Here is a 22,892-nt window from a genome sequence, read left to right as displayed (position 1 = left end):
GTTTTAACGACAGTGAATACGAGACATTTCTATCTTGAAAAAAAGTATAAGCACCAATGAGAACGTTGAAAATGACACATATGCGTCGCACACACAAAGAATTATATGATATTTTGGGTTTTTAAAGAATATTGGATATTTATTAATTTGTGAGTGACCAGATTCCTAGAAATATTTTTTATGAAATCCAAATGTTTTTTATTCGCGCGTGTGCAAACATCTTCACATTACGCGTGTAGTACAAATTCATCTCACCATGCAGCCTTATAGTTCCACCTCTGGCTTGTGTTTCCCTTGAGGTACAACACGACTCTTCTCGACAAGTTATACACTGAAAAATCACTTTAGAAAATTAAAGTTCGCTGCTGCACTAAGTGGAATGAGTAGTTTTAATCCAATTTATTTACTGATATATATATATATATATATATATATATATATATATATATATATATATATATATATATATATATATATATATATATATATATATATATATATATATATATATATATATATATATATATATATATATATATATATATATATATATATATATATATATATATATATATATATATATATATATAACTTGAACCTTCTCTTCTCTATTATAACACAATGATCCATATAAGACCGTAACAGGAAAAAGCAGCATCTTTAATTACCTCATCTACTTGCAAAAGTCTCCTGATTATGATAATTATTCAAATTCCAAAGTCTTTTTTATCAGTTAAGAGTCACTTGTGTAGCTACAAAACACAATTTCAAAAAGGAATCAATGTACTCAAACAGGTATTTCTTTTATGACATTCTCCAATCATGATCCCTTCAGATATTGGTTCATAGGTAGAGCAGTAAGCCTATCTATCGCACGTATTCCCTCTTTGTCGCTGTGGTCCCCCTGGCTGTGGATGAGCCGCTCCTCAATCTCTTGCCACATCAAGGCCCAAGGGTCACGAAATTGGCGTCCCGAGAGGCGGCTCATCCTCCCTAATATCCCGGACGCGGCCGCCTCCTCCACGCCGCTAACTAGATCCCAGCTTCATTACCCTCGCGGCGCACCGGTGGCTCGACCCGCTAATTGTGCTGCCAATGTTCCCAGCCAGTTTGCACCTCGGATATACCACTATACCACACTTCCACACTTCTGATCACCACCTAGAATACTGTAAATAGAGCCTACTGGAAGCTAGAAGAGCTTTCTATGGTTTTAGTGACATAAGCAAGCCGTCTAGAATGATTGTTAACAGGAGAAACGCTGAAAAACTCTGTAGTTTTCTTTTAAATAGTCGTGGTGAGAGAGCAAAGATTTTCTGAATACTGGCTTATGTCACATCACATTTTGCACCTCAGCTAGGCAACACTTCGACACTTGTACACTCAAGGCTCTTTCTCCACTCTTGTCAACTACACTATGTACACCACCACAACATCACAGACAAACATACCTCCCAGCCTACACAGTCAACATTCATTCTCCACCTGTGTCGTTACTTCATCACTTCGCCACGCTACACACAACCACTTCCTTCACAGTCAAAGCTCTTTCTAGTATTTTTATCCTCACAACACCAAAGCTAGCTACTCACCACAATCAAAGGTCTTTCTAGTTTTTACCCACACATCATAGCGCACCACATCACACTACAGACACCAGCTACAAGATCTCGTGAATGTTCGTTTCCACCGTCCCTCTACTCTCTGCTCGTCAGCTTCGTCATGTCATGTTATATTCCCACCGCCAAAATGTATGTATATAGCACTGGTTGCCTTACAGTCCGCTTGATAGCCTTTCATTTACGTGTTCTTCCGCCACCTCTCTCTCTCTCTCTCTCTCTCTCTCTCTCTCTCTCTCTCTCTCTCTCTCTCTCTCTCTCTCTCTCTCTCTCTCTCTCTCTCTCTCTCATCACATTGTTAATATCACACACCCACATCTCGTGATCACAAAACCACAGGGGAAAAGCAAGATATAAATGTATAAAGTAGATTTTAAGGCTCTTTTTCCCTTTCTTAACCCCTTCAGTACTGAGACACGTCTTTTACTTTGAGATTTGTGTATGATTAGACCATTTTGTTGACATTAGGAAGGGTCTATGAAAGTCAGAAGATTAATTGCCACGGTCTTCACTATTTTTAAACCCCCACATAAGTTTCTGAAGCTGCATAGAATCATCAAATAGTAAACAGAATGAATATGGAAACGCGTCATGGAACTCAAGGGGCTAATCAGTATTCTGCACATATACGTGCAGAATACTAGTACATAAAAGCGTGAAGCTCTTATGTGTCGAGAGAGAGAGAGAGAGAGAGAGAGAGAGAGAGAGAGAGAGAGAGAGAGAGAGAGAGAGAGAGAGAGAGAGAGAGAGAGAGAGAGAGAGAGAGAGAGAGAGAGAGAGAGAGAGCACTTGCAAATACAAACACACTACAAACAGGCAAGCAAACAGACAAGTAGACAAAAAAGAACTGAGAAGAGAAATAGGAGTCGAGAGGACCTCACTTCATACCCACTTCAGACAGATGGGAAAACAGTTTTCTTAAATGAGCACAGTGGAAAATAAAGAGAAAAGGGATTTAATAGGAACTGGAAAGAGTAGCCACTTACAGTACATGTCCTGATATTATAATAAATACTCCCTCTTTAAAATGGCGCCATAAATCAGCGGAAGGCGTTGCGTTGGAGAGTGTCTATAAATCACCCTATGATGCCAAACCTGTCCCGGATGCTGCTGGTAATTGGAAAAAGGTATGGTGTTGTTAGAAGGGATACAAGCACTTTGAATATGAGAGCACTTGACGTTTTGTTCTTTCTAGATGGAAAATTAATGTGCTGTTCTCTCCTTGTAATAGCCGACAAGTACAGAAACACACATTCACTCAAAGACACACACACACATATATACACACATGCACACACACATGGAGGTGAGGTAGTAGTGGTGGTGGTGGTGGTGGTGGTGGTGAAGGTGGTGGACACTGAGATGCTAAAAGATTGCATTGTTATCGTTACGTGTTGTTTCTAATTAAAAGACTCCTTCAAGCAGTGTAAAGGTTTGAATATTATTGAACATTAATGCACTTTTTCTTCTTTGATATATATGCTTACTTGACTCTCTCTCTCTCTCTCTCTCTCTCTCTCTCTCTCTCTCTCTCTCTCTCTCTCTCTCTCTCTCTCTCTCTCTCTCTCTCTCTCTCTTGACAAAGGTTCCCGGACTTTCGTTTCTGTTCCATCCGCCTCGCCAATCACGTGCAGTCCTTTCTTTCGCTTACTTTCTGTTTTCTGTCTCGTTCATCTATTGTGTGAGCGTTGGTCATCTGGACAGCTGCTTCTGGGTCTCTCTCTCTCTCTCTCTCTCTCTCTCTCTCTCTCTCTCTCTCTCTCTCTCTCTTGTTTATGCCTTCTGTGTTTTTTATAGATATTGTTCTTTAGAGAGAGAGAGAGAGAGAGAGAGAGAGAGAGAGAGAGAGAGAGAGAGAGAGAGAGAGAGAAAGGGAGATTGTAGACTGCTTCATGTCTTGTGAAATGTATCTAATTATTTTTGTTTTCGCAAAAAAAATATTGAAAGCTTTCCGTCTTTTGTTTGAATTATGATTGTCGCGGCAACTTTGTGGGGAAGTTTTGCATCTGTCTTGCCACTGAACTATAAAGACATCAACGTTTTGTGACGAAGCATTAACTGGTAGAATTCTTTACGTTATCCAAAAGGTTGATGTATTCTTTTTTCCTGTCTGATATTTTCTGTCTCTGTTCGCTTGATATATTCATTTTCTATGTAAGATGGGGAGAGCAGGCCAAGGACAACATAAAACGGAAGAAAAGGCTCGCTAAAGTTGCCAGTTCTCGTGTTGGTTCAAGAGTTAGCCAAAAGAATAGGGGAAGGATAAATATCTTGAAACCTCCCTCTTAGATTAATTGTTATGATATTCCAGACAAGCTATGAATTTACCTTGCCTGTGAATAAAATGAATATATGATTATTTTATGACCAAGACCAGAGCAACACATTTTTTTTTCCTTATGTTACACCAGTGACTTACATTTTATTTGAGCTCTGCGTCTGATTTAGAGAAAAATGATAATTACACTATCATTGCAAAATCTCTAAAACATCCACCGCTGGTATTGACTCGTGAAGTAAATTATCACGTCGCTGCGAAAGTAATTGAAAACACCCATTTGACATTGTTGTATAAAGGAAGCGAGGAGAAAATAATTACCTTGTCATCATAGAAATATTGAATCTTTTTTTATTAGCAGTGACACACGAAATTGATAATGAAAATATTTTATGGCGAGAGAGAGAGAGAGAGAGAGAGAGAGAGAGAGAGAGAGAGAGAGAGAGAGACAGGGGTAATCCAGTCTTTTAGAACGCATTAAGAGCCAGCATAGCATTTACAACCTGCAAATAATGTTAGAGTCATGTTTATATTTGCCCTGCTTCAGAGAGAAAGAGAGAGAGAGAGAGAGAGAGAGAGGGTTGTTGTGTATCTAAATAATTCATGCCAACACTAATATGTCGACTGTGGATTTTTTTCTTAGAGATATTTAGATCCTTACTATCCACACCAGCTCCTCATTATACGAAATGTATTTATGAAGTGTGATTATTATAGATTCATTTTGTTTTTGCTACTGTTTCTGGTTGTTGGTGCCACTACTGTTACTACTACTACTACTACTACTACTACTACTACTACTACTACTACTACTACCACCGGAATATAAACAAACTCCGTAAACTTTCTTATTATGATTCCTGGAGTTGTGTTTTGCAGGAAGACGAGACAAATACTTGAAACTCTTGTTCAGAAGCTAAAAGGAGAATGAGGGAAATGAAACCTGGCATGGAAGAGAACTGTGAAGGAAACAGAGAGAGAGAGAGAGAGAGAGAGAGAGAGAGAGAGAGAGAGAGAGAGAGAGAGGTGGTTACAACAGACAGGAAATGGAGGAAAAATTAGAGAAAAGAATAAATACATGGAAAACACAAAGAGAGGAGTAAAGTTAAGTGCTCTCTCTCTCTCTCTCTCTCTCTCTCTCTCTCTCTCTCTCTCTCTCTCTCTCTCTCTCTCTCTCTCTCTCTCTCTCTCTCTCTCTCTCTCTCTCTCTCTCTCTCTCTCTCTCTCTCTCTCTCTCTCTCTCTCTCTCTCTCTCTCTCTCTCTCTCTCTCTCTCTCTCTCTCTGTCCTATCATGGCTATCATGGCCTTGACACACTTAGTACCTCCTGCTGCTATCTGTGAAACTGAATGCATGAATTGTGTGTGTTTACTGTACCGCTCTTTTTTGTCACTCTGCAGGATCTGTCTGAATGACATATCTGTTGTGATGTGTTGAGGTCGAGAGCGAGATTACCAGACGATTCTTTGGAGCTTAGGAAGATGACTGGCATTTGTATACGTTTCCCTTTCCTCTGCATGACCGAGGAAGACTGTCAGGGGTGAGTTCCCTAACACGTGGTGGCTGTTCCGTAAGATGTAATGATAACGTCCTAGTCTTTTGAATAAACAGAAGCTAAGGAGATGTTGATGATGATAATGATTTATAATGATGATGATGGTAATTTATTATAATAACATTAATGATGATAATATTAATAATAATAATAATAATAATAATAATAATAATAATAATAATAATAATAATAATAATAATAATAATAATAATAATAATAATAATAATAATAATGGTAAAATAATAAGTGATAATAATAATGATAATAATAATAGTAATAATAATAATAATAATAATAATAATAATAATAATAATAATAATAATAATAATAATAATAATAATAATAATAATAATAATGATAATAATAATAATTATAGGGATAATAATAATAAGAAGAAGAATAGAAATAATAATATTGATAACAAAAATAATAATAATGATAATGATAATGATAATAATAATAATAATAATAATAATAATAATAATAATAATAATAATAATGATAATAATAATAATAATAATGATAATGATAATAACAATGATAATAATGACAATGATGATGGTAATAGTAATAATGATAATTATAATAATAAAGATAATAATAATAATAATAATAATAATAATAATAATAATAATAATAATAATAATAATAATAATAATAAGACGAAGAAGAAGATTGATAATAGTAACAATAGTAACAATAATGATATTAATAAAAACAACAATAATAATGATAATAATAATAACAATAATAATAACAATAATAATAATAATAATAATAATAATAATAATAATAATAATAATAATAATGATAGTAATAATAATAATAATAATAATAATAATAATAATAATAATAATAATAATAATAATAATAATAATAATAATAATGATAATAATAATAGTAATAACAATATTGGTAATAATGAAAACAAAACTAATCGCTTATTAACAAAGGCTTATCACTTTTCTCGATAAGACATTTTTCCTCGTAGTGGATGAGCAATACTTTTAATACGATGACCTGCAATTTATTCCTTTGTGTTTTTATCACAGACTAAACTAATATGTTGCACGTATTAAAATGCTGCAGTTTTTTTTCTCTCTTTTTTTATTCATTGTTTGAAGTGCTCGATGATTATTTATTAATTAGGCAACCGTTTTGTTACACCATACGTTTTTTTTTTTTTTTTACACGCTAAACTATTAGATATTTTTTTGCAGCGAAGACTTAAAGGAGAGAGAGAGAGTATGTTCTAATGCTTCAACCTGTCACTGGGCGAGTCTCAGAAGGAAGGGAGCAGTGGCTGTGTCTACGAGTCTAACATAAACCATAAAGAAAGAGAATTATAAAATGTTAATGTTTTCAATCCGATGGAGCTAATGGTTGATAGTCGAACAGTCTTTTACTCACTTACTCACTTACTCAATTAACCGCTTCAGAACTGGAACGCATTTTTATCATGAATTTTGTGTATGACTGGACGATTTTATTTACATTAGGAGGGGTCTATGGAGGTCAGAAGATTAATGACCAGAGTTTTCACTATTTTTGTCCCGGCATAAGTTTCTGAAGCTGTATAAGATCACCAAGTAGTAAGCAGAATGAATATGAAAGCGCGTCATGGTACTGAAGGTGTTAACCAGTTATTCGGTCAGTTTGCCAATCAGCCTGCCATTCAGTCAATCAGCCGTTTATTCACTCACTTACTCATTCTTACGCTCACTTAGCCAGTTTGCGAGGTAGTCAGCCAGTCAATTAACGAACCAATAAGTCAGTTAACCAGCCTCTCACTCACTCACTCACCCAGTTAGTTAGGAAGTGAGTCAGTCAGCGTCTCACTCTCACATCAACTTACTTATTTAGCCAATTAACTAGATAGTCAGTCAGTCAGTCAATTAGTATGTCAGATATTCATCCCACCTGTTAGTTAATCAGTTTGTTAGTCATTCAGTAGTACACAGTCAGTCATCACCATTTTTTTGTCTGCTCTCGCTAGTCACTAAACATACATAAAAAAAAAAAAAAGATGAAATGGATAGTTTTACGGGGTTTTTTTATTGTAAATATTATGACTGTTTCTCCCTTAAAATGGTACAGTTGTGTCCTTACCAGTTAAAATAGCGATGTGATCGTGTTTTCTCCTTGTGTATATGAAGAGAGGAAAGAATTTATTTATTTTTTCTGTGCTAAAATGTTAAAGAAAAAGGAATTTATCTCTCGTATATGTAGAACGCTGAAAAATTATGGTGTTTCGGTTAATAGGGAGATGTGATTGTGCTTTCCTCCTTGTGTATATGAAAAGAGGAAAGCATTTTCTTTTTTTTCTGTGATTAAATTTAAAGTAAAAGGAATTTATCTCTCGTATATGTAGAAAGCTGAAGAAATTATGGTGTTTCTGTTAAGAGGGGATGTGATTGTCATTTTCTCATTGTGTATATGAAGAGAGGAAAGTTTTTTTTTCTGTGCTAAAATTTAAAGAAAAAGGAATTTATCTTTCGTATATGTAGAACGCTGAAAAAATGATGATGTTTCTGTTAAGGTAAATACTATGGGTGGGTTTTTTTTCCTTAAAATGGTACAGTTGCTGCTTTACCAGTTAAGAGGGAGATGTGATGGTGCTTTTCTCCTTGTGTATATAAAGAGAAGAAAGCATTTTTTTTTTTTCTGTGCTAAAATGTTAAAGAAAAAATTATGATATTTCTGTTAAAGTGATGATAAACTCTTTTTTTTTTCTGTTTCCTAAATTTCATGAACGATTGCAATTTCTGAAGCTTCACTGATTTTTCTCGGCAATTGAAAACTTTTGAAACGATGACACAAAACAAATATTCCAAAACAACAAACCGTATTTTTGTGTAGTGATATTTTTCAGCCAAGTATAATTTTACCTTTATAGAATTCAAGGAAGCAGTATATTTTGTATTGAAGGAACATCTGACGGTCCTATTAGTCATCATCATCATCATCATCATCATCATCATCACTCCCACCATCATTGTTATTGCCACTGTTATCATGATTTCACACGGGGTAACAAAATATCAACGCTAAGAATTCGACAGCATGTATGCAAACAAAATTAAATAAGAGAAAAACTAATGGAACGAAATACATCACCATGCATCCTCTTCTCTTCCTTCCATGCATCCAGTTATCGCCTTTCCTATATGCTCACTTTTCTTATATTTTTTTAATCTCATTTTTTACCTTTTTTTTCCTACATCTATCTTTCCTCTCTTCGCCTTATCAACATTTGCTCCTGTTATTACTGTTCTCTTCTCTTCCTTCCATGCAATCAGTTATCGATAGCCTTTCCTTTATGCTCTTTTTTCTTTTTTTGTTTCTCTTTGTTTACTTTCTTCCCCACATCTATCCTTATTCTCTTCTCCTTATCAACATTTACTCCTGATATTACTGTTAATATTATTACTATTTTTTTATGCAAGAGAGGAAGCTGGCCAAGGGCAACAAAAGATTAAAAAAAAAAGACCCAATTGGAATGCTATATCGCTTAAAGATTAAAATAGAATTAGCCAAATGTCTGGGACAAATGTCTTGAAACCTCCCTCTTAAAAGAAGTCAAGTCGTATTAAGATGGAAATACAGAAGCAGGCAGGGAGTTCCAGAGTTTACCACTACTATTTCAACAAAAACACCAACACTACACTACTTCTACCACTACTACTACTACTACTACTACTACTACTACTACTACTACTACTACTACCACCACTACTACTACTACTACTATAAAGCGTAGTGTTACATAATAGATATATACGTACCCAATACATTTTCTTCCCATTCGCTTCCCCTTCCGACAAAATAATGATAAAATAACTCAAGCTAATATTCCATACTAGTCAGAGTTTCCATGGAAGATTTAGGAAGGCAAGGGACTGCTGTTGAAGGAGGAGGAAGAGGAGGAGGAAGAGAGAAGGAAGAAGGAGAGAAGGAAGGAATGAAGGAAGGTGAGAGACAGATGCAACTGGAAAAGCATTGCGATGAGAAAAGAGGGAACGGCGAGAGAGAGAGAGAGAGAGAGAGAGAGAGAGAGAGAGAGAGAGAGATACTAGACGGAGGGATGGATAAGGGGAAGAGAAATGGATGAAAACAGAATAAATGGATAGAGAAACATAGGAGGTGTTAAGAGATGCGAAAACAGATAGTCTCTCTCTCTCTCTCTCTCTCTCTCTCTCTCTCTCTCTCTCTCTCTCTCTTTCCATGACAAAATCTGGCGAAAAGTGGACCAACCTCGTTCCTGTTTTCTGTTCGGGTAATGGGAGGAAATATGATTGGGAAAACTCCATTATTGTACCCAAAGGAAATTTCCCGCTTTCCCCAGTCACTTTATTTCGCAGTTGTCAAGTGTTTTCAGCGCCGCTTATCCTGTGTGTCTTCCTCCGTACGTCTGTCTGTTTGTCTGTCTGTCTCTCTCTCTCTCTCTCTCTCTCTCTCTCTCTCTCTCTCTCTCTCTCTCTCTCTCTCTCTCTCTCTCTCTCTCTCTCTGGGGTCGGGTACGGGGATGTCTGTGTGGCTGTCTGTATGTCTATCTGTCTTTCTCCCTTTCCCTCTCTGTTTTTTTAGAGGTATGTCTCTGTTTGTCTGTATGTCTGTTTGTGTATCTCTTCCTCCTTCTCTCTATTCTTTTTTGTGAGGGATGTCTTTGTTTTTCTGGCTGTCTGTCTGTCTGTCCGTGTGTCTATCCCTCTGTCTAGCCGTCTATGTTTGTGTTTCTGTCTGTCTGTCCTGTTTTTTTTTTTTTTTTCCTTTTTTAAGTGATTGTCTTCTTTTTTTTTTTTTTGTAATATTTACTTTGTCATTATGTTTTATTCCTTCTCCCTTTTCGCATTTTTCATTCCTGTTCTGTTCATGATCATGTCTCCTTTCATATTGCTCTCTCTCTCTCTCTCTCTCTCTCTCTCTCTCTCTCTCTCTCTCTCTCTTCAATAATGTCTGATTGTTGTTGGTGGTGGATAATTGCCTTGTTTGTCTCTGTTTTTCGCTCCGTTTCTCAATATAGCGTCTTCATTCCTTGTTTTCTTCCGGCCGGGGCTTTTCCATCACGGCTGTCTGTCTGTCTTTCCGTCCGTCTGTCTGTCTGTTTTTCCGTCTGTCTTCTGTCTGTCTGTCTTTCCGTCCGTCTGTCTGTCTGTTTTTCCGTCTGTCTGTCTGTCTTTCCGTCCGTCTGTCTGTCTGTCCTTCCGTCTGTCTGTCTGTCTTTCCGTCTGTCTGTCTGTCTGTCTGTCTTTCCGTCCGTCTGTCTGTCTGTCTTTCCATCCGTCTGTCTGCCTGTCCTTCCGTCTGTCTGTCTGTCTTTCCGTTCGTCTGTCTGTCTGTTTTTCCGTCTGTCTGTCTGTCTTTCCATCCGTCTGTCTGCCTGTCTGTCTGTCTTTCCATCCGTCTGTCTGCCTGTCCTTCCATCCGTCTGTCTGCCTGTCCTTCCGTCTGTCTGTCTGTCTGTCTTTCCGTTCGTCTGTCTGTCTGTTTTTCCATCCGTCTGTCTGCCTGTCCTTCCGTCTGTCTGTCTGTCTTTCCATCCGTCTGTCTGCCTGTCCTTCCATCCGTCTGTCTGTCTGTCCTTCCGTCTGTCTGTCTGTCTTTCCGTCTGTCTGTCTGTTTGTGTGTCTCTCCTGTTTCTTTTTGTGTCTGGCTAGGTGGGAGTGAGAGTGCTGGCTTGTGTAATGTTAGGGAGCTTTTGAAAGTAACGCCTGTATTCAGAAACGTTTTGTTTTCTCACTATTACTACTTTCCAAGGCCAGAGAGATTATTAGAGGAATTTTCGAGAGTGTTTCTCCAATTAGTAATGTAGAAATCTTGTCACTCTGCCTCAAGAACCGTAAAAACACCTTAAATACGCTCTCTCTCTCTCTCTCTCTCTCTCTCTCTCTCTCTCTCTCTCTCTCTCTCTCTCTCTCTCTCTCTCTCTCACCACGACTATTTTCCAAGGCCACAGAGATGATTAGTGGGATTTTCAAGAGTGTTTCTCCAGTTAGTAATGTAGAAATCTTGTCACTCTGCCTCTAGAAAAATAGAAACACCTAAAAATACTCGTGTTAATTTAAATAAAGCCTTTTGCAATAGTGGCGGTGAAATACAGAAGTGTTTGAGAATATGTGTTTGAAATTAGATGTATTTTGGGATAGAAATAAGTAGGGAGATAAGTTTCATGTTGCCACTAATAGGTCTTACAGCAGCTTCTTTCTTGCAATTTCTCTTACTTTTTTTTTCGACAGGGGATATTAACAATGTTTTCACGTATTATACTCTTTCAGTACTGGGACGGGTTTTTTTTTACCATGAGTTTTGGGTACGATGAGACGTTGTGATTTGCATTGGAAAGAGTCTATGGAGGTCAGAAGATTAATGGCTAGAGTCTTCACTATTCTAATCCACCCCCTTCCACTCTCAACATATGTTTCTGAAGCTGTATAAAAATCGCCAAACAGTAACCAGAATCAATACGAAAACGCGTCATGGTACTGAATGGGTTAATAATGGTTTTATCTGTATATGGGATAATAAATGTTTCAATATTTGCCTGCTTTTCTTTTTTTCATTCTTCATGGGACTCTTAATACCTTCTTTCTTGTCGCTTCCCTCATTTTCTTCTTTTTTTCCTTTTGTTTTCACGTATGTTTTTTTTTTCTTTACTTATCTTTAATGGTAATGGTATTGTCTGTGCTGTCTTTTATATTCTTCATTTGTTGCTGCTTTGTCTTCTGATTTTTGCCTTTTGTTTGTCTTTCTGCCGGTATCCGTATGAGTTTTGTGTCACCTTTACTTTCTTTTCGTACTTTCAAATTTCTCTCTCTCTCTCTCTCTCTCTCTCTCTCTCTCTCTCTCTCTCTCTCTCTCTCTCTCTCTCTCTCTCTCTCTCTCTCTCTCTCTCTCTCTCTCTCTCTCTCTCTCTCTTATTCGTTCTTTCCTTCTTCTAATGGCTAAAAGAGAGAGAAGATATTAAGACACCAGTGGCGTTGGCGTAGGAAGGATAGATGCAGAAATCAGGAAAAGGAAGAGGAGGAGGAGGAGGAGGAGGAGGAGGAGGAGGAGGAGGAGGAGGAGGAGGAGGAGGAGGAGGAGGAGGAGGAGGAGATAGAAGGACGAACCTATCATGAAATATGAGAAAGAGAATGAAAAGTGAAGCGCAATATGAGCGACAAGAAAGAATAATTTGAGACGTTGAAGAAAAGAGTGAAATTCAAGGAAGGAATTAAAGAAGACCCAAGAAGAGAACAAGACAAAAGATTATGATTGGCAAAGAACAGAATAACAATGAGAACTGAATAGAAAATGACAAGGGAAAGGACATATGGTATAGGAGACCACACACACACACACACACACACACACACACACACACACACACACACACACACACACACACACACACACACACACACACACACACACACACACACACACACACACACACACACACACACACACACACACACACACACACACACACACACACACACACACACACACACACACACACACACACACACCTATTGGAGAGAGAGAGAGAGAGAGAGAGAGAGAGAGAGAGAGAGAGAGAGAGAGAGAGAGAGAGAGAGAGCTATGCAAATTGAAAACAAACTGTAAATAATAATAGAAAAGTGAAAAAAAGTGACAAATTCAGCAAGATAAGGACAAGATAGAGATCAAATTAACTAGGAAAGAAACACAAGGAAACACAAGAACAATTAAAGAAAACCGGTACAAAATTACGAAGCAAAACACTCACAACAACATTTCTTGGCCTCGCACAACAGGACAAAATAATACAGACCACACAATCGTGATAGACTGAAGGGCAAATAGAGACTGAATTAATGCAGTTTACTTGCTTTTCTCTCCATCTCTTTTTTGTCCTTTCTTTTCAAATCACTAACCCATTTTTTAACCCTTTACTACCCTCCCTTTTTTTTTCTCCCACTGGACCGACATTCTTCTTTATTCCCTTCTTCATTTCCTTCTAGTCTTCTGCGACCACTTACTTTCCTCTCTCCTGTGACCTATTTTCCCTGTTCGATGCTCACCTCTACCCTTCTATCCCATTCCAGTTCCTCTTGTTCCCTTTCTTCTGTAAACCCTAATCTTCCACAAACAAGGAAAGGAAAGGTGAAGAAAAAATCGTTTCAAGACTTAAGGCCGAGTTGGAAGTTTGCTTGGATGTTGTGTTGTGTGCAATTACCCTTCAGAGAGAGAGAGAGAGAGAGGGAGAGGGAGAGGGAGAGGAAGAAGGAGAGGGACGGGGAATAGGAGAAGTAACTAGGCTCTAAGAAGCGCCATTCCTTACGTTCGGAAGGTGAAGCAGGTGGTGTGTGGGAGATACCGAAGCGGCGGCGTGACTAGGAAAGCAAATTAGGAGGAAGGTGTGTGTGTGTGTGTGTGTGTGTGTGTGTGTGTGTGTGTGTGTGTGTGTGTGTGTGTGTGTGTGTGTGTGTTTCTGTGTGAGTAATGAGTTCTAAGTTTGAACTTCCCTCGTTTTTAGTCAATCTCACACCCTTTACTTTACCTTAGACACTCTACATATAACTCTTACCAAAAATACATTTATTACAACAACAACAATTACTACTACTACTACTACTTCTTCTTCTTCTTCTTCTTCTTCTTCTTCTTCTTCTTCTTCTTCTTCTTCTTCTTCTTCTTCTTCTTCTTCTTCTTCTTCTTCTTCTTCTTCTTCTTCTTCTTCTTCTTCTTCTTCTTCTTCTTCTTCTTCTTCTTCTTCTACTACTACTACTACTACTACTACTACTACTACTACTACTACTACTACTACTACTACTAAAACTACTACTACTACTACTACAATACATTCTCAGCACTTCTAATTACAAACACCATCGTAATTATCAGCAATTCCACTACTGTTCACCATTTTTTTGTGTTTCCCTGTGCCCAACGCAATATTGCTCAATCAGGGGTGATGTAAGTTAAGTAAGAGAGACGAGGCATAAATGTGGCGTGAGGAAGACGTGCCAAGACCAATGTTTCCGCGAAGGTGAGATTAATAACAGCGGTAATAGTTGCAATACGTTATACTGGGGGGAGGATAATGGGTACAGTATATTGTGGGAGCAGTAATGGGGCACCAGTGACAGGCCTCATGCATCACAGGGGCCAGTTGTGAGCTGAGGAAACCTGCCCTTGGGAGATAGGACAATTCCAGTAGGAGTAGCCGTGTATGGAGTAGATTGTAGGAGAGGTGAATGTATGTACAGTACGTGGGTCATAAAAGTGTATGTAAGAGTTTGGAAAGTAGTTAGAATGTAGCGCGCCTGGGTCAGTGTTCGGAACATTAAGTCACGTTTTTTGTACTCTTGTTTTCAGTCTTGTTTTGTCGTCTTTTATTACACAAGAACTTTACGAGCAGTATTTGCTGTTTTCCTTTGGATATATACAACTTTATCAATTAAGAGGTTATAAAATGAATGGATACTAGCATAAGAAATTAGCATTATTTGATAGATATTAACGTACTTTGGTGGTAGGAACATAGTTGGAAAATACGTAGATAGAACATGAAAATGATAAATAGATTGAAAGAAAAGAAAAGTAAAGGAAGCTACAAGCCACCATATTCAAACGAGAATCATATATAAAACAAGCCTAATAATTTTCACTCAACATTTCCATTCACATATTTATGTAATCATTTAAAGCCCTTTATATTTTCCATTGGACTGATCATTTCATTCGTCTACCTCTGCCAGCAGCAGCAGCGGTGGAGGAAGAAAAATGCAATAGAATTTAAAAACTGGAAAGGTTAACTGTGAAAATAGAATAAAGATCAAAGATAGCCAAGGTAATGCAGTTGGCGTGATGTTATAATGTTTTATCTTGTCAGAATTCAAGACGAGAAGGTTACACGGAAGCTTTTTTTTTTTCGGCGAGTGCATCTGAAATTAAATAATGAAAATAAAGCGTGTGGCAGAATAGGTCAAGGAATCTCAGCTATTGAATTTCTGCATGTAAACATAATCAGCTTTCATTATATCAAGAAAAATGTATGAGTAAGATGAATATAGCATAGCATTCTGTTTTCACCCTTGATACTTTGCATGATTCTTAAGAGGGGAAAGTACAAAAAAATTTAGCATCAAAACATTTCTTTTCAAAAACAACTCTCCTATTGATAAAAGGTCCATTACACGCCCTTTCAATATACACATTTGGCACCCTTCCCAGTCTGCTTATCATGAGCGCGTATCATTAAATTATGTATCAATCAAGAGCTAATTCAATGTACTGTAATTTTTGTAGCCTGTTGCCGGTTTTGTAATCATGAAAGAGCAGGAAAACTGAGGAAACATTATTGATTTAGGCACATCATCACCTCCCACACTAAACTCAATGCCAGTAGGGCGTGTATTCTGAAACGCTTTAGTCTCTCATCAAAACAATTTTCAGTGAACAAAGATACTATCAAACGAGCTCTCATGGATGTTATTTCCAGTCGATATTGGAATACATTTTAAAGACTCAATGAAGACACCTTTGAAAATTCTGAACCTCACCTACTTCCGCTACTGTCTGTTAGAATTCAGTAGACCAGAGACATAAAAACACTTAAAAATACAATGCTGGAGTTGCTGTGGCCTCGTGACACTCCCGCTGAAACAAAGAAAAGGTGTGTCTCTTCCACAGAGTGACGCAACATCTGTCTGGTATTGGTGGGCAGATGACAGTAGCCAGTGTCAACAGTTCTGACACAAAGGGTAATCTATCCTACCTCGACTAAAAACACTTCATAAATATACCTTTGTTTTCCGTGGCGGGGAAGAGCAAAGTTGTTGTACTCGTACATATAATTAGCCGTCGCTGCGGAAGTATTGTGACCGCAGGAATACTCGTAATAAATATCCATTAATTTGACGGGTATCAGGAGAACGTGACGAATTAGTGAGGAAAAGGGGCAGAAATAAAAGCAGGATGGTGATTTTACATTGTGAAGTTGTGGAGGAAATATGAGAAAATTTAATAACCATGGTGACACGGGAGCGAAGTCTGATTAAAACAGATAAAGCAAGGACAATTGAATGATGGTCGAAACGTAAAAGGAAAGTGACACATAGGAAGGACAAAAAAACAGCACAATATCAATACATGAAACAGTAGTCTTTATAACAGGAGGATAATGAAACTAATTAAAGCCTTTTGCATTAAAATAAAGAAAGACTGGTGTATATAGTACAGTTAGCGATGTGATATTAACTCCTTGAGCACCATGACGCATTTTCATATTCGTTCTGCTTACTATCTGGTGATTTTACACAGCTTCAGAAACTCATATGTGGGATTTCAATAGTGAAGACTGTGGCCATTAATCTTCTGACGGCCATAGATCCTACCTAATGTCAATAAAATGATCTAAATCGTACACAAAGAAAGAAGGTAAAAATGTCTCCCAGTATTGAAGGGGTTAAAAGAATGCAACGAAAAGACGTAGAATAAAAGAAGTAATCACTCCTTTGTCGTTTGAACTTAATTACAGGAAGATGAGGAGACCAATATTAAGCCCTTTGCATTATGATAGTGGCTGCTGTATATAGCATAAGAGAGTAGCGTGGTTAGGCGACACCCAATATCTCGCCTTGCCTGGCCCTCTCGTTTATATGCACGCAGCAGGCAGGCAGGCGCGTATATTAAGCACAGCAATACGTGCATGTGAGCCTTTCTGATTGTGTGTTAGTGAGAGGAAGGATGCACATATTCTCTCCTCGCTTGTGTTCTCTTCTCTAATCTGGTACATAACACTTGTAAACATTATATATAACTGTTGTTGGGAATACAAGGAACACATTACGTTACCGCTTGTACGTAGTAGTTTGTGCTTGTCTTTTAAGGTTTCTGGAAGGGTAAAATGGGGCCATAACACAAGCTGCGTCTCGCTCCTGAATAGTTATTGGATGTTATATGAATGGTCGTATTCTTAAATGCTCTGGGTGTTTATCATTTTTCAGAGGACACACAAATTATCACCAGGATTCTTATGGGTGTTTTCCCCACGTATAATGCAGGATTCTTGTTTAACTATAATTATCCTGGCAGTATCCTTGAAACAGCAATAACTTCCACTAGAATCTGGTAAGTGTTGTTGAGATAAGGAGAGGAAACCTTGGAGAATGAGAGTCTGAGCCGAGCACCAATAAGGGAAGCTCATGTCGTTCTCCCGTCACGAAAGCAGAATATACCGTATAAACAGCCATGTCCATTTGTTTTGACCATTCCACTCCATTGCCATGAAAAGAAATATTTGGTTTACATTTAGTTGATATCAGTGAGGCTAGTGATTTCGGAGTATATCAACCACATGTGCACTTGAATGGTCATGCAGCATCTCACACTGCTTCTTTCCCTGCAGGTGGGCTGTTCGATCCGGAGGACGAGCGGCAGGAGGTGGCCTTCAGGTACGCAGTGGACGCCATCAACAGTGACCGCACGCTGCTGGCCCACGCGCGCCTCTCCGCCCAGATTGAAGTGATTCCTCCCAACGATTCCTTCAGGGGCTCCAGGAAAGGTTAGCTCGGCCACCTCTGCCAGTCAATCCAGATCACATTTCTCTTTTCCTTTCTGAATATGAGGCAACCACGTTACAAAGACTTATAAACATCATTACTTAAATATTTCTGAAGATATCTGCAATAAGTTGTGGCTTCATATTTATTTACTAATTCATTAACCGGACCCGCCCCTCGCCACAGTCTGCTCCCTACTCAAGTCTGGCGTGGCGGCAATCTTCGGGCCCCAGTCTGGCCAGACCTCGGCTCACGTGCAGTCTATCTGTGACGCCCTCGAGGTGCCACACATAGAGAACAGGTGGGACTTCAGGCTGACCCGCGACGCTTACTCCGTCAATCTGTACCCGCACCCGTCCACGCTGTCCAAGGTGAGGCTCCGCAGCGCACGGGTGACGCGTGCTGGGGGTGAATTGGGTGGGCAAGGTGTCATATGTGTCCTTTAGGCATAACAGTGTTTAAGTACAGTCAAATAATCACTATTTTTGGGGGAAACTGTTGATGAATTAATGTAGTTGCTTTATTTTTTCTTTCGTGAGTGCATGTAGGAATATTAAGCCAAGTTTGTCCCACGTAGCAGCTGTGTTTCGTCACTAGCAGAGGAGCAGAATTCAGCCATCTTACACATCCTTCCCCCTCTTGACATCCGCGCTCAAACTCATGTCCTTATAATTTTCACTGATGAGCGAAGAGTGACTGTTGATGAGGAAGAGAATGTGTCGTGGTGTGTGAAAGGTTTCAGCCTAACACAAATATCAAACTATAATGTGTATGAGCTTTTAAGGTGTCACCAGGAACGAAGTGGCTATTGATCATGAGCCTAACGCGTGGCCCTCAAGATGATGTTGAAATATGATACACTCTAACACCTTGCGGCACTTTTCGTCTGGAATAATGTTTACATAAGTGAGGTGACTGCAGTCAGATCATAATGCCACACAGTGAATGCTTCCCCTCCACTATTTTTTTTTTTTTTTTTTTACATTACAAGGGCACTGGCCAAGGGCAAACAAAGTGTTGGAAAAAAAAAAAATCCCGCTGGTTGCCAGGCCCTGTTAAGAGGAAAGTAGAAAGAAAAAACAAAAAATCTAAAAGGAGGGTCCAGTTAACGTAAGAGGTGTCTTGACACTCCTCTTTTGAAAGAGTTTAAGTCATAGGCAGGTGGAAATACAGACACAGGTAGAGAGTTCCAGAGTTTACCAGTGTAGGGAATGAAGGAGTGAAGATACTGGTTAACTCTTGCATTAGGAAGATGGACAGAATAGGGATGAGAAGAAGTAGAGAGTCTTGTGCAGCGAGGCCGCAGGAGGGGAAGGCATGCAGTTAGCAAGTTCAGAAGAGCAGACAGCATGAAAACAGCGGTAGAAGACAGATAAAGATGCAACATTGCGGCGGTGACTTAAAGAATCAAGACAGTCAGTTAGAGGAGAAGAGTTGATAAGACGAAAAGCTTTAGATTCCACCTTGTTTAGTAAAGCTGTGTGTGGATCCCCCAGACATGAGAGCCATACTCCATACACGGGCGGATAAGGCCCTTGTACAGAGCAAGCAGCTGGGAGGAGAGAAAAATGGACGAAGACGCCATAGGACACCTAACTTCTTGGAAGCTGATTTAGCAAGAGTAGAGATGTGAAATTTCCAGTTTAGATTTTTAGTGAAGGATAGACCGAGTGTGTTTAATGTAGAGGAGAGGGAAGTTGAGTGTTATTGAAGAAGAGAGGATAGTTGTCTGGAAGGTTATGTCGAGTAGATAGTTGTAGAAATTGAGTTTTGAGGCATTGAACAAAACCAGGTTTTCTCTGCCCCAATCAGAAACAAGTGAAAGATCAGAAGTTAGGCGTCCTATAGCATCTCGCCTTGAGTCATTTAATTGTTGTTGGGTTGGGCGTCTGTTGAACGCTGTTGAATAATGCAGGGTGGTATCATCAGCATAGGAGTGGATAGGGCATTGAGTCAGATTTAGGAGATCATTGATGAATAATAGAAAGAGAGTGGGTGATAGGACAGAACCCTGTGGAACACCACTGTTGATAGTTTTAGGGAAGAACAGTGACCGTCTACTACAGCAGCAATAGAACGATCGGAAAGGAAACTGGAGATGAAGGTACAGAGAGAAGGATAGAATCCGTAGGAGGGTAGTTTAGAAATTAAAGATTTGTGCCAGACTCTATCGAAGGCTTTCGATATGTCAAGGCCGACAGCAAAGGTTTCACCGAAGTCCCTAAAAGAGGATGACCAAGATTCAGTTAGGAAAGTAAGAAGATCACCAGTAGATCTGCCTTTACGGAAACCATACTGGCAATCAGAGAGAAGGTTGTGAGCTGATAGATGCCTCATTATCTTCCTATTAAGGATAGACTCAAAGGCTTTAGAAAGGCAGGAAATCAAAGCTATAGGGCGGTAGTTAGAAGGATTGGAGTGGTCACCTTTTTAGGGACAGGTTGAATGTGAGCAAACTTCCAGCAAGAAGGATAAATAGAAGTAGAGACACAGATGAAAGAGTTTGACCAGGCAGTGAGCGAGTTCGGAAGCACAGTTTTGAGAACAACAGGAGGGACTCCATCCGGACCGTAAGCCTTCCGAGAATCAAGGCCAGAGAGGGCCAGGAAAACGTCTTTATAAAGAATTTTAATTTTAGGGATGAAGTAGTCAGAGGGTGGAGGAGTAGGAGGAATATGCCCAGAATCATCCAAAGTTGAGTTGGTAGCAAAGGTTTGAGCGAAGTGTTCAGCTTTAGAAAAAGAAGAGACAGCTGTAGAGCCATCTGTGGCTGGCGCAAAGTGTACCAGCTCTGCTCAGGAGTCGACAGCTCCATTTCTTTTGTGAAGTTGTATTTTCCAGTACACAGCCCCTTGTTTGACTTTGTGTTTACAGAGCCAGTGCTTCCTCAACATCTGAAATACAGGAAACACTTCATGGTGCGCGTTCACTTCCTCGTGTGAATGAACACAATCTGCACGGTAATTGCTTCACCAGTCTACTTAGGCTCAGAATATTAAACAAACTTCACAATACCACACACTTTTTTTTCTCCAGCGCCACACCGTTACTTCAGGTTTGGTGTATCCGGCTGCTCTCCGCTAGTGCTCATTTCCGAGCCGCAGCTCACCTGGGTATTTAATTACGGACCAACATCCGGGCGGTGCCGCACGCACCTCACGGGACACGTTTTATTTATTTATTTTTTCTATCATGTCGCTAGGAAAGAATCCAGATTGAAAACTATATTTTGTATACTATATATATATATATATATATATATATATATATATATATATATATATATATATATATATATATATATATATATATGTGTGTGTGTGTGTGTGTGTGTGTGTGTGTGTGTGTGTGTGTGTGTGTGTGTGTGTGTGTGTGTGTGTGTGTGTGTGTGTGTGTGTGTGTGTGTATACAATCGAGCCTCTTCCTCCCAGGCGTACATGGACGTGCTGATGACGCTCCGGTGGCGCAAGTTTTACGTGATCTACGAGAACAACGACGGCCTGGTGCGCGTGCAGGAGCTGCTCAAGAACGAGACGTGGCACATCACCCTCAGACAACTGCCGGTCACTGACGACTACAGGTGAGGCGCCCACCTGGCCTGCCCTGGCCGCTCACCTGCCTCATCACCGGAAAGTTTAAGTCCTACCTGGGGTTGTTGTTTTTGCTTTAAGGGGAAGGCATGCCTTGGAGCCCCAAGTGTTTAAGAGGCGCATGGAGGGCAAGGAAAAGTAGAGCGAGGGAAAAAGTGTGGTTGTTATGAGGCGGCACGTGCGGTCAACATGTTAAGCAAACACTTGCGTGGCGGTAGCACGCCGCCTGCACGCACTGATTCCCGCCTGCGTTAATTGCATTGCTCGGGAAATATACCTTCGATAATAAATGTGCAAAATAATGTTCCCTTATTGCTGCGGGACGAAGTGTTTCCTTTTTGGGCGAGCCCTCTGCCACCCTGAACCTGCATCTATTGACTTTGTTGATGCAAGTTTCCTGCCTTCCTTCGTTCCTTCCTTCCTTCCTTCCTTCCCGGCGTGGGCGGCGGAAGGCGGTGTGGGCGACAAGGCGGTGTGGGCGGGAGGGTTGGCAAGAAGACTAATGCCGTTATTTCCACCCACCTTATGCACACAGGCGAGGAGCGGCAGAGCCATGAATAAATTACATTTTTTTCGAAGTGTAAAATTTAAACCGCCTACACTAAGTATTAGAAGAGTCAGTGTAGATTAATCCAGGAAGCCAAGGCTTGCGTCGCCACAACGATAGAGGCAGGTGAGGTGCGCCAGGCAACACAAATACAGATATTTGCAGAACCTTTTTATTTCCCCCACACTTCGATGAAAATTATTAATAATGTTTTTGTTCCTTATACTCGGAGTAGAAGTGACATTGTGATGAGCCTGTGCCTTCCTTCCTCGCAGACCCATGCTGAAGGACGCCAAAAAGGCCGGCGTGACCTACGTGGTGCTGGACTTGGAGAGAGACAAGATCTTCACGGTGCTCAAGCAGGCGCAGCAGATCGGCATGATGACCTCCTACCACAACTACTTCATCACTTCCCTGGTCTGTCCACCGCCCCTCACTGCTCTGTAGCTCTGGCCTTTTCGTTAATATCAAACTTTTAGCGTGGGAAGTCTTAACTCCTTCAGTATCACGACGCGTTTCCATATTCATTCTGCTTACTATTTGGTGATTTTATACAACTTCAGAAACTTATATGGGGATTAAAATAGTGAGGATACTGGCCATTAATCTTTTGACCTCCATCAATCCTTCTTGATGTTGATGAAATTATATAATGGCACACAAATCTCAAGGTAAAAATGTGCCCCAGTATTGAGGAGGCTAAGGGATTTGTAGTCATCAAAAAAAATTGTGGGATCCCTTTATTGTGGTGCTTTAAGTCCGTCAAGCAATAAA

At 39.5% G+C, this 22,892-nt stretch overlaps 1 protein-coding gene across 11 annotated transcripts in view; it reads left to right on the top strand.

The window, feature by feature from the left end:
• LOC123518916 (glutamate receptor ionotropic, kainate 2-like) overlaps positions 1-22,892 on the top strand; it is a 342,671-nt gene that overhangs the window by 282,488 nt on the left and 37,291 nt on the right. For all 11 annotated transcript variants that reach the window (XR_006678917.1, XR_006678914.1, XR_006678916.1 and 8 more), the window contains 4 exons: positions 17,828-17,983; positions 18,168-18,352; positions 21,413-21,561; positions 22,394-22,535. Coding sequence is in view for 7 of the 11 variants with exons in the window: in XM_045279986.1 (XP_045135921.1) it covers positions 17,828-17,983; positions 18,168-18,352; positions 21,413-21,561; positions 22,394-22,535 (632 nt within the window). In the remaining 4 variants the exon portion in view is untranslated. The remainder of the gene's footprint in view (positions 1-17,827; positions 17,984-18,167; positions 18,353-21,412; positions 21,562-22,393; positions 22,536-22,892) is intronic.

Source organism: Portunus trituberculatus, chromosome 44 (genome assembly GCF_017591435.1).
Source record: "Portunus trituberculatus isolate SZX2019 chromosome 44, ASM1759143v1, whole genome shotgun sequence".
NCBI classification, from domain to species: domain Eukaryota; kingdom Metazoa; phylum Arthropoda; class Malacostraca; order Decapoda; family Portunidae; genus Portunus; species Portunus trituberculatus.
Note: the sequence above shows the minus strand (reverse complement) of the source record. Positions and strands in the feature narration are given on the sequence as shown.